Here is a 13267-nt window from a genome sequence, read left to right as displayed (position 1 = left end):
ATAAGGATATGAGTGATATGATATGATAGCAATGATTGTTATGGCATTATTACAAGTATAATTTATATTATATGTTTATTATCTCACTAAGTCATAGACTTAGCGTGTGAGTGTTTCACACGCAGGTTACAAAAAGTGAATATAGAAGCTGAGAGAAGCAAGATAGGTCAGTATCTTCCTTACAAAGTTCATATCAGAAAAGAAATGTTGGATATGTATTTTATTCTTTTAGATGTAGTTGGCATGTAATATAAATGATTTGAATTGTATCTGCTCTGATAAGTGTGAAAACTTTTATTTTGAAATAATATGAAGTTTTCTTTAACGTGGATTTTTCATTATTTTGAACAAGTAAAAGTTTAAAAGTTGATGTGACACCTCAGACTCGGATCCGGGTCGGATACGGGTTGGGGTGTTACACTTCTTAACAAACTTAAGAAATTGGACATGTATACCCATATTCTAATATTATATATATACAATAAAGCTTGAACTGTCCCTCTAGAGCAATTGGTTAAATGCCCTGGCTTTATAGATAAGATTCAGTTAGCCTGATAAGGATGATTATAATATACAATAAAGCTTGAGTTGTCCCTCTAGAGCAATTGGTTAAACACCCTGGCTTTATGGATAATATTCAGCTAGCCTGATAAAGGTGATTATAATATCTCTACAATAATATTGAGCTGTCCCTCTGGAGCAATTGGTTAAAATGCCCCGACTTTATGGATCCAGCTAGCAAGACAATGGCAAATTAAATAAGGAGTTTCGGTAAAAATGGACTAAAGGAGTTAAGAAACACCTGTTATAGTCAATTTCACACGAGCACTCAGGAATTTTATTTTTAGACCAATATTTCTGCACTCCTTTGTTAAAGGAGCCTACGAAGCTTGAACAAATGAAAGATTTCAGAGAACTAAAACAAAAGTGTTCTGAAAGGTCTAGCAATTGATTTTGCTAGTTGTTTCATTTTGTTCGCCTCCGATTAAAATATCAAACCAAGAAAGAGGGGCGAGCCATGACCAAATTAAGGAAACAAACCTTAGGATTTAGGTAGTCCACCTCTAAACCAACTTTTCGATCTTGATATTTTTCATAGATTTGTAGCTATCAAAGCTTAAAAGAGAATTTGATTATGTTGATATCCAATGAACTCTTGTTTTATGATTTGCTTCAATTGTGAAACCTAGAATAAGGCAATATTTTTCAAAATTCCTTTTGATATTTTTCAAAATTTTGAAAATTCAAAGGAAGAAAAGCATTTTCAAACAAGATAAGTTCTCTGGAAGCATATCTTGGGATTCAAAAAATATCTCTTTAAAGCTCAAGATCAAAGCTGAGGCAAAGGAAACCATTTTTGGGGTAAAATTTGATAGGGAAAAGAAAACAAATTGTCTTAGGTTGAGGTTTGCAAGAGTCCTGGTGAAAATGAAGACAAACTGAGTCAGGGATAGAATGAAGACTGCTCACACAATTATTCCCTTTACAGATCAACATTCTGTACATCAAATTTAAGCATGTTGAAGAATCCAAGATCAAGAATCAGAAATTCAAGATTCTAGAATCAAGAGTCATCAAGACTGATAACCAAAGATTGAGATTTCTCTTCAAACCCTAACATATCTCGCATATACATTTTCGGCATACATAAGAGCATTGCATCCATAGCATCACATATGTGCATAATTTTGCAGATTCATGCTAGAGTCAATTTCAACTTCACAACGAAGGATATTGAACTCGAAAGAGATGCAATTTACAAGTGTGGATTTTAACTTCACAACGAATGACGTCCAATTAAAAGCTCAATTTCACAGCGAATGAGCCATCCACGATTTCAACTTCACGAAGAAGGATATTGGCCCGATGAAGTGATTTAGCATCACAGCAAACATACCATCCACATATTTGACTTCCTTAAGTCAACAATTAGAGCTTCTGAAAGGATTTCTTTAACATGCAGGAACAAACAGATTATCGATCGCCTTTGAGATTATTTCTCTCGAAACAAGGGGTCGTCTCGCTTGAGACTAATTTACTCAAAACAAAATTTTGTCTCTCTTGAGACAGTTTCTCTTGAAACAAATTTTGTCTCTCTTGATACAGTTTCCCTTTAAACAAATTTTGTCTCTCTTGAGATAGTTTCCGTTGAAACAAATTTTATCTCTCTTGAGACAGTTTCCCTTGAAACAAAATCTTTGAATATGTTTTCCTTGAAACAAATTTTGTCTCCCTTTAGACAGTTTCTTTTGGAACTAAGTTTTGTCTCTCTTGAGAAAGTTTTTGTCTCTCTTAAGACAGTTTCCCTTGAAATAAAGTTTTATCTCTCTTGATATAGTTTCTCTTGAAACACCAATCTTTGAATATGTTTCTCTTGAAACAAAATTTTGCCTCCCTGGAGACAGTTTCTCTTTAAACATAAAAAACTTTGAAATCGTTTCTCTTGAAACACAAAGACCTTCGAGTTCGACTATACTCAGCTTCGAGGGCACATCATTTGCAGCATAACTCAAGGCTAGAAGGGTTATCTGCCAAAGACCTTAGAGTTTGATTCCATTCAGCTCAAAGGCGCATCATTTGCAGCATAACTCAAGGCTAGAAGGGTTATCTGCCAAAAACCTTAGAGTTCGATTCCATTCAGCTCAAAGGGGTATCATTTGCAGCATAGCTTAAGGCAATGAGGGTTATCTGCTAAAGACCTTATAGTTCGATTCCACTCGGCTCAAAGGCATATCATTTGCAGCATAACTCAAGGCGAGAAGGGTTATCTGCCAACAAAAGACCTTCGAGTTCGATTACATTCAGCTCAAAGGCATATCAAATTTACAGCATAGCTCAGGGCTAGAAGGGTTATCTGTCAATAAAAATTGTCGAGTTCGATTCCATTCAGCTCGATGACACATCAATCATACTACTTTGTGGTGGTAGCCGAGGTTTTGAAGTCAAGAAGATGACCTGGGTTAGCCGTGTCTTAGTGACAAGAAACTATTTTCCGGCAGCACAACTTAAGTCGAGAAAAACTATATGCCAACGAAGACTTTTTGAGTTCGATTTCATTCAGCTCGAAGGCCTATACCACATGGTGGAGTCAAGGAAATACTCTCCAGTCGGATTTTTAACTGAGGTTGTCACACACCCCAATTAAGGGGGCTAAAATTAAAAAAATTATAAAATGGTGATTTAATTGGTATTTTGAAAGAAACGGTGGATTAAATTGTAAAAATTTCAAAGTTGGCAGACCATTTTAAGAAGTGCAGGAAATTCAGTGACTAAACTCATGATTTAACCATTTTCCTTTTTGAGAGAATTATAAGTTCTCTCCCCCGTTGGTTTCCAGGGGATTTTTCAAGTTTTTCCTTCCCCTCAACCCACATTTCAACTCCGATCTACTCGCCGTTTGACCTCTGATCGACGAACTGAAACCACCATCGTGTTCATTGTCGACCGATGAACAAAACCCCTCAAACCTCTCGTTGTGAATCAGTGTCGTTCGTCGTTAATTTCAATCGGAAGTATCGTCGGTTTTAACTCAATTTCAGTTGATTTTTCATCGATTCACGACGATCCGGTCATCCGTTTTCGACACCTCCCGCACCATCGTGTTCCTTGCATCGTTCCGAGTCCACCGGTATCCTCCATTTTTCCGTCGTCACCGGCACGTGGAGGGGTGAGAAAATCAAAGTTTTCGATGTTTCAGAATCGAGCTCTCCGTCGTTCAAAATTGTGAACCGAGCTCGATAAGTGTCTCAAAATGCCTTAAAATAATTATTAGGAATTTTTCTGGGAATTGTCCGACACTGTATCACTATTCACGCACCCCACGCGCCATCCTACGAGAGTGGGCATCGTCTGGCCGCAGGTTGTTAATTTTGTAATTAATTTCTGTTAGGGTGATATTTGTGTAAAATTCAGGTGTTAGTTTTTGTAAATATTTGTAGAAGGTGGCTAATTTTGTAATTAATTTCTGTTAGGGTGATATTTGTGTAAAACAGTCGACTGTTGACCGTTGACTGACGTTGACCACTATTGACCAAAACTTTGACATGCGTTGACCGGGCATTAAAAAACCTTTGACTTTGACCGGGTATACCTATTATGACGTTTTTCGATGTCTTGAATCTGTTTTTGGGGTCTATTTTGCCAAATTCGAACCCGATAAGTTGGTTTACACTGATTAATCACCCGATTCGATTCGTTTTTCAGAATTAAGCCCTGTTTTTATGAAATGTTTATTGATATGCATATGAGGAATTATTGGAAGATGATTTCAAGATCGAGACGTTCGAATGGAATTTAATGGTAGATCAGTATGGAACGAAAAACGAGGTAATACATTACTACCTCTTTATACTTTATAGAACATGTTGGTATTGGTAAATGCTTGAAAGGAAATGTTTGGTCTCATATGTGTAATTAATGAAGTTCTACACTCGATACAAATGCGGTAGAAAGTAGGTAACTGAATATGGCTCAGATGACTATTATAAGAATTGGAGGACAGTTGGAATTATATTACAAGTTCTGGAATTAAGTGATAAAGGAATCAACCATGGATATGTATATTATAATTTATCTCATTAAAGGTACTTGGATGATAAATTATGAGAATATTTCGATTAAGTAAAATTACGAAAATACCCCTATATTGTAAAATGATAAGAATTATCCCTGGAAGTTGATTAATAACTCTGAAAAGACTTATTGATCTGATAAAACTACAGATGTGTATAATAACGGCTAGTTTGCTTAGAAAATTTGGATAATCATTTTTTAACCCCAAGAGAGTTTATGCAAGATACTAGAAGTCTGTTAAGGGAATCATTTCAAGATCGGAGAATGTTCAAGAAAGCAATTAATCATAGGATCTTTAAATTATATTATTTTTGTTAAGAGTTAATACCGAAATTATATAGTTAAGAAATTACGAAATGCCTTGAGAGGTAAAATAGTCCGAGTTGACCCTGAATGAGAAAATACTTTGAGGATTCGTACTTAACTCGATTAAGTACGGATTTTATTATTAAGATCCTGACTTAGTGCAGAAAAATTCCTGATATTTGGTTTGTAAAATCTGAGAAGGCACTTAACAAAAAAATATCTGAGTTATGAGTAAATACCTGAAGAACAATTTATCGGGGGTATTCTTTTGTCAGAATTGTTCGAATTGACTGAAATAAATGATACGTTTGAATTTAATAATAAGATCGGATGGAAAGAAATGATTGAAATACACTAGATCTGTAAAATGACCAGAATACCCCTGTAATGAAAATGACCCAAGAATACCAAGCTCGGGAATAATGGGATATCCACGAGCTCTGAAATGAATGGAAAAACATTGAGCACCAAAATGACCAAAATGCCCTTGTAGCCTAGATTAAGTAAATATTTTGGATTAATTAAGAAATCAAAATAAACATGGGTGTTGTACTACCCTTAAAAGTTATGAAACTCAACTGAAGTGAGTTTACCAACGCTAATGCTATGTCGATACCTGAATAGCATACGTACCACTTGAATGCTTGTTCGTCTCCTCAAGTTTGGATTGATGATAATTATTGTAGTACTCAACTCAGCTCAACGCTCGAGCGCCTTCGATATTAATAAGTGGATATTCGTGAGATAAATCAACCACGAATACCAAAATCATTTTATTATATGACCAAAGTGAACTGAATGGACGTACATCATGTATCCGAAAGTCAGAAGCGACTGAATTACTTGGGAAGACTCTGAAGTAAATGAGATATATTTTACTACTAAATGAACTAAGTAACCTTAATGACGGAGAATTTAGTAAGTGATTGGAAGAGTATGGGAACACCAATAAACTTGTATGATGTACGATCCATATGGGTTATGAACCAAGAATCAAATACGTCGACAATTCTTGATATTATTGAAATGTGGAAATGAAGTAAATATTACTGGGATATCTGTTCGATTCCTTAAGGTATATTTAGTGATGATTCTGAAGATGATTTATGAACAATAATTTTGGTATTAAACAGTGAATATCGTGGAAGGAAAGGAATTGACCAATCAATAAACATCAGTTTTGGGAGTTGTTCGATAATCCAATCGATAAATATAAATGGTGAATTTCCTAAATCTTCGTTCTTCCCTTATCAGCTCAAATCACTTTCAGTAAATCTGAATTTAGAATTATTCTGTATAAATATTCTTGAACACTTTCCTGTGCACATGAATTATAGTGTGATTCTAAAGTATCAACCTTAAATGTCGGATTAGATCGGTTATCAATCGATTCCCTTCAATAGGACCTCGTTCCTAAAATCTGATCAAATTACATCAGTTTCATGTTATCCATTCTGATAACTATCAAATGTCTCTGAGAAATACTTGGATATCCTACTGTGTTCCACATGTACTACATGACGATTTAATATGTTTTTAAATGAGTTTCACCGAAATTGATTGATTTATTGGTTTATGAACCATGGCAACATGTTATATGTTTTTCGATTACGCTTTTCATCGAAAAAATATGAATTATTCATGATCTACGACATCATGGAATCTACTGGTTTTATGATATATGGTTACTTGAAATATGTTATCAGGTTTCCTGTTTTCACTGGAATATATGATTCTGATAAAACACATACTGAATATTTTTATGAGACAATACCTGATGTTCTGAATACAGTTTATTTTGATATCTGATTTACCACATATTTCTGATATGGTTTCTGGTTACTGCATTTTTGTACCTGATTTCTAAATATGGAACATTTTCATATTTTAATGGAATAATTATCGTTTTCACTCCAATACATACATGTTTATTATTTTTATTAGAGGTATGATTGGAAAAGTATTGGTGGCTCCTTTGCTGTGTGCAAGGGTAAGCCTTACAGTTCCCAGGTCCCTTTGTTGTGTGCAAGGGTAAGCCTTACAGTTTCCCCAGGTTCCTTTGTTGTGTGCAAGGGTAAGCTTTACAGTTTCCCCAGGTTCCTTTGCTGTGTGTAAGGGTAAGCCTTATAGTTTCCCCAGGTTCCTTTGCTGTGTGCAAGGGTAAGCCTTACAGTTTCCCCAGGTTCCTTTGTTGTGTGCAAGGGTAAGCCTTACAGTTTCCCCAGGTTCCTTTTCTGTGTGCAAGGGTAAGCCTTATAGTTTCCCCATGCTTTTTTGCTATGTGCAAGGATAAGAACTTACCGTTTTTGCATGCTCCTCTGCTTTGTGCACAGGGTAAATATGTTTTAAACTGCTATTATGTATCTTTTCACTGATTTTGCGGGAACATACTAGATAACCTATTCTGATCTCCTGAACCTAGACATCCGAAATATCTATCTGAACTGAAACCTCATTGTCCGTTACCACCTAAAATATCAGTAGGACCTCAGCTCAGCCTAAAAATCTTAGATATCTGAACTAATAAGGAAATGTATGTTTAGCTGTATCTGCACGTTCTTAAGCATCATTTGGTAGTTATGTATTACTGAGCTTTCCGAACTCACTCTATTACTTAACATTGCAGGTTAAAAGAATTATACCAGTGCAGCTATCGACTTCAGTAAGGGAGTTCTTCCGGCTTTGTTTGCAGAGTATGGTACATGTGATTAGGGGGCATGTAATTGTATTTTGTTTTAAATACGAGTCTGAAAATCTATTTTATTTCTGAATAATGATAAATGATTTTATGAGTTTACATGTTCTGATAAAAAGTTTAAAAATATTTACGCTATTTTTACAGTGGGTCGCTCCAGTGGCCCTAATGTGACACTCCAGATCGGATCTGAGGGGGTTACAGAGGTCTTTAAACCGAGAAGAAGACCGAAGTTGACTACAATTTGGCAACAAGAAGCCACAATCCGATTCAAATCTCGAATTACGACTTCAACTCCATATTATTTCGAGATGGACTTGACTTCGCGACGGAGGGGCCATCCGTAACTCAAATTCGACATGGAGTTATTCCTAATTCAAATCAATTTTCAGCTCCACCGAGCGAAAATTTGTGTCCTTTTATCTTTGTCATATTTTTCGTTCCATGTAAAAGGATAAAGAGGGGTAACTGTAGACACTCATTTTCACCCGGAGTTATTTTGTTAAATATATAATATTTTATTATATATATATATACATATACATACATATACACACACACACACACACACACACACATATATATATATATATATATATATCATTTTCACCCGGAGTTATTTTATTAAATATATATATTTTATTATATATGTATATATATACATATATATACATATACATACATATATACATATATATATATAATATATATATATATATATATATATATATATATATATATATATATATATATATATATAGTAATATAGTTTGTGAAAATGTTTTTGACAAATATATATATAATTTTCAGAAAACGATTTCGAAAATTTATATATTATATGGTTTTTGAATATATTTTTAAAATATATAATATATAGTTTTGAAAACATTTTGAAAACTTATATAGTATATATTTTTTAAAAACATTTTTGAAAAATTATATAATATATAGTTTTAAAAACATTTTGAAAAATTATATAAATATAGTTTTAAAAACATTTTTGGAAAATTATATATATAGTTTTAAAAACATTTTTGGAAAAATTATATAATATATAGTTTTTAAAACATTTTTTGAAAACTTATATAATATTTTTAAAACATTTTAAAAACTATATAATATATAGTTTTGAAAACTTTTTTAAAATATAATATATAGTTTAAAAAATATTTTTGAAATATATATATTACATAATTTATATTATATTATTATTATTATTTATTTATTTTCTTTTTATTATTTTCTTTTTATGTTTTTCCAGGGTCCAATAATAGTCCACATTTTGGTCCAACATTGGGCCTAATCTATCCCAGAGTTCAAAGTTAGGGTTTCAGCATGTCACAGCACCGTATGAAGCCATGGAAGGTTTCAATAGCCTAAACAACCACGCACCGATCAACACCGGGATTTTCGGTCAGGGAAATCGGGACTAACCCATCTCCAAATCCCTAGCCAACGTCGAGTTGGTTACCACGAAGATTGGAGCAAGAGAACACCAGTGGTGGGTATAAATACCCCACCACAGAACAACAAAGGGAACAACCATCAACAGTACATCAAACCATCAAGCAAACAACATGAGAATATACTGCCAACGAGCCAAACACAATGACCCAACGAGAAATCGAAACCCGAGAGTCACAACCAACAGTGGATAGCCACAAAAACAACACACACCGAGAACAACAGAGCAACCAAACATCACAACATCAACCGAGACCGGGGAATCGACCACAAAAACAAAAAGCAAATAACGAAACGATTTAAAACCCACATGCAAAAATAGCAAAAGCAGTAAACAACCAAAAGCCAAGCAAAATAAGGAGCAAGCATTGGGAAGACGAATAGCCTCGCCGGAAAAGGGTAAAAGTCGAATGGGTTTGCCTTAGATCTACGCGATTTGGGTTTGGTTACGATGATTCGGGGTTCAGATCTGACCTAAGGGTGACGATGGGAACATTTTGGGTTATTTGGTTTTTTTTTCCAGCTACCATCGTCGGTGGCCGGAGCGACGACATTAGGGCGGAGAGGGGCTGAGGAAGATGACCGGCCAGTTTTGCAATTGAGAGAATTTGAGAGCATTCTCTCGTTTGGGAGAGAAAGAGCATGGGAGAATATACGAAAATGAAATGAAATGGGGCATTTTTTGGTATTTATATACCAAGGACAAGTTTGCAAATAACATATTCTTAGATCCTCTCCGGAGTCCCCGATATTTTGAATCGCTTTTCATTTTAGTCACCATTTGTAATTTTTCCCCCGAATTTTCAATTCAATTAATTTGGTCATGGTTTATATTTTTATATCTTTGTGAATTGGCTCCTAACTTTTTACTCTCTCTTTTTTTGCAGTCCATTTAATGCAAATATAGCCCGTTAATTCCATTTTTTAATTTGACCCCCCTAAGTTTTATTTTATTTTATCGCTATTATTATTATTATTATTATTACTATTACCTTCATATTATTTTTTATTTTATTACTTTTAAACTTTAACCTTTTTTAATTTATTTATTTTCTTTTTTTAATTTTATTTTTATCTATCATATTTTTCCTCTTTGACTTATTTCTTTTTATTTAATTCTTTTTCACTTATTAATTTCTTCTTCTTCTTTCTTTTGACTTGTTATTATTATTTTTTTCCTGATTCATTTAATACTTGTCTATTTTTTTTTATCTAACATTTTTTGATTTTTCTTTTAGAAGAATTTCAACCAATCAGAGGTAAACAATTCAAATCAGATTTTTAAATTCTAATTTAAATTCTTAATTTTCGCAATTAAGACAACCGATAAATTAATTGGTACCGAAAGGGCGGTTCAAGGGTGTTAATCCTTCCTTGACCGTAACCGACTCCCGAACCGACACATTTCTGGTAAAACGTAGATCAGGTAAGATGGTGTCCGATCTACCCAAATATCGTTTTAAAATGATCGGTGGCGACTCTAACCCAATCAATTCAAGTCGAAGTCCAATTTCAAACTCAACCGAAAGACGACCACGATAATCTATATATATATATATATAGTTTATAATTTAATTTGTTATCCTTTGGTCTATTAATATGAAATGGATTAATTATTAGAATATAAATATTTAAGAAGGGTCCATTCAATATAAAGATGAAATAGACAAAAGTACTGCAGTCAACCACTTATTTACATTAATTTTTTTATAGAACCACAGGAATGGATTGACTTTCTAAAGTCTATTTCTAGAACTCTACTTAGTAAAATGGGGAAGAAATACACTTGTTGTTCAAGGCAAGGCAAGGCAAGGCAAGTACCCCATTACATCACGCATGATGCACCCTTACCATGTATGATGAACTAATTTTTTATTGTTTAATACTCTAATATCTTTGCACATGCATCATCCAACTTTTACTTTTTCCAAATTTTATTATACCATAATAACATTAATAGCCTCATGCCACGTGTTACTTGCCTATCAAGTATCAACCACTAATATTTCGTGGCATAAGCTGCCCATAATAACACTAATAGCCTTATGCCACGTACATTATATTTTAATTTATAAATAAAAAAATATGAAAATTTTAATGAAAATGATAGAAAAAAGGTCATTTTCCCAAAAAGGGAAAAAGTAAAATAGAAAATCTCCACGTATTTGGTTTTGATTCTCGTTTCCTTGCATTTACACTATAGCTATAAAATATTTCCGCGTTTCTTAATTAATATTTATTATTTTAATTAATAAAAAAGATGTGTGGGAAGTTTCGACCCTACAGCCAACCACCTCTATTTAAGACCCGACAAACTCAATCCGACTTCTTAAGTTTATTTTCTCCTTTATATACTTATCTGCCGCAAAACCATACATCATCGAAGGCTTTCGTTCCTGAGGTTTTCTTCTTTTTTGTTTTTTGCGATGCAAGTCATGAGTTCCTCACCGTCGTTGTCTCCCGCATTTAATAACTTCTCCGGCGCCGGAAAGTTCAGTTACGATTTCGGACTTAAACTGCGGCTCAAAGAGGAAGAGCCTGACAAGGAAGAAGAAGAGAAATCGAACAGTCGGCCGGTAATAGGTGATGAAGATGAAAAGGAAGAGGAAGGAGATGAAGAGAAATTGAACAGTCAGCCGGAAATAGAAAATGAATATGAAAAGGAAGAGCAAAGCGAAGTGGAAGAGGAAGAGTTTTCATTTGTTTGTTTAAGTCCTGATGGATCCCCGATCTCTGCGGACGATTTGTTCCAAGACAGTCAGATCCGACCGATTTTTCCGTTATTCAACCAAGGTCTTCTCTTCGCCGACGAAGACGGCACCGTTTTGAAGACCGAAGAGGGTGATGTCGCTCTACCGCCTCAGGTGAGGAAGGTTTTCGTGGAAGATTCAACGGCCGCGACGTCGTCGGAGCCGGCAGGACCGTTCTGCGAGTGGAGAGGTGCAAAAACCGTGGGGAAAGCCTCACCGGACACGTGTCGAAAGAGCAACTCCACGGGATTCTCCAAGCTTTGGAGGTTCAGAGATTTGAAGCTTCGATGTAATAGCGACGGCAAAACTGCGTTCGTCTTCTTAAGCCATCCTCCGCCTTCTTCTTCTTCATCGTCGTCGGTGAAAACCGAGAAGAAAAACGAAAAAGAAGAAAAGAAAACAACATTAAAAGCAATCCTAGAGAAACCAAAAGTGAAGACGGAGAAGAGTAATAAAATGGTGTTGCCTCCAGCTCACGAAAAGCTTTATGTTAAAAACAGAGCACAAAAGGAAGGGATTAAACGGCGCCCATATCTGCCGTATAAGCAGGTTGGGTTTTTCACTAACGTCAACGGCTTAAGCAGAAATGTTCATCCATATTAGGTTTCTAGTTAGTCAATTAAAAGTAAAATAATTTTAATTTTGTAAGTATTTTTTTGTAGATATTGGGAGTACATTATTTTATATTATTGTACTTTGTTCATATATTTATATAAAATAAGGGTAAAGTATAGTAATGGTCATTGAACTTTTTTAAAGCTTTCATTTAGGTTCCTCAATTTTTAAAACTTACTATACAGTCCCTTAACATTTAATTTGTTTGCAATATGGTCCCCCAACAGTTTCGTCGGGGATCATATTGCAAACGGATTAAATGTTGAGGGATCATATTGCAAACAGACTAAATGTTGGAAGATTATATTGCAAGTTTTAAAAGTTGAGGGACCTAAACGAAAGATTTAAAAAAGTTCAATGACCATTACTATACTTTATCCTAAAATTAATCATCATCGGTTCCTAATCTAAAAATAGAAAACGGGACAGAAAAACAAAGAAAACAAGGAAGAATCACCTTTCATATAATAAATTATAAATTGCAAGTAACACCGTTCCAACAGAGTTTTGAGTGTATTGACCTTCGCTTTCACTTGACTGAATTGAAAGACGCTGCTCCAATACCAACATGCCTTGAGCAAATTATTCATCTACCAAAATCATCCACTTAGAAAAATCAAATTTGCACGAGAACAGTAAAAAAATTAGAAACTTTAATTATCATCAGTCCAGAACTTGGAACATTAGCTAAATGGGTGAAAGTATAAACCTGATTTCTGGGACCTGGCATGTGAGAGAGCGTAATTGATCATCTGAACATCAACTGGATTGGAACCGGGACCGTTGACTCCATCGTGGAGGAGTCTCAACGGCTGCGATGAAGTTCTGCAGGGGATTGCAGCCCGTCGGGAAGTTCGATAGAGGG

General features: G+C 34.6%; 1 protein-coding gene across 3 annotated transcripts in view; it reads left to right on the top strand.

Annotated features, from left to right (window-relative positions):
• The window catches only part of LOC120149111 (cilia- and flagella-associated protein 251-like), a 28576-nt gene extending 16171 nt beyond the window's left edge, over window positions 1–12405 (top strand). The window contains exons 2-3 of one of the 3 annotated variants that reach the window (XM_039162009.1): window positions 11512–11599; window positions 11663–12405. In XM_039162009.1, coding sequence (XP_039017940.1) covers window positions 11512–11599; window positions 11663–12390 — 816 coding nt within the window. In that variant the 3' untranslated portion in view covers window positions 12391–12405. Of the gene's footprint in view, window positions 1–11511; window positions 11600–11648 lie in introns of all 3 variants that reach the window. The other 2 variants (XM_039162008.1, XM_039162007.1) reach the window with 2 other exon arrangements.
• Window positions 12406–13267: the final 862 nt, after the last annotated feature.

The sequence above is a fragment of the Hibiscus syriacus genome, unplaced genomic scaffold (genome assembly GCF_006381635.1).
Source record: "Hibiscus syriacus cultivar Baekdansim isolate YM2019G1 unplaced genomic scaffold, ASM638163v2 tig00110988_pilon, whole genome shotgun sequence".
Taxonomy (NCBI): Eukaryota; Viridiplantae; Streptophyta; class Magnoliopsida; order Malvales; family Malvaceae; genus Hibiscus; species Hibiscus syriacus.
This window is presented reverse-complemented; position numbering and strand designations above follow the sequence as displayed.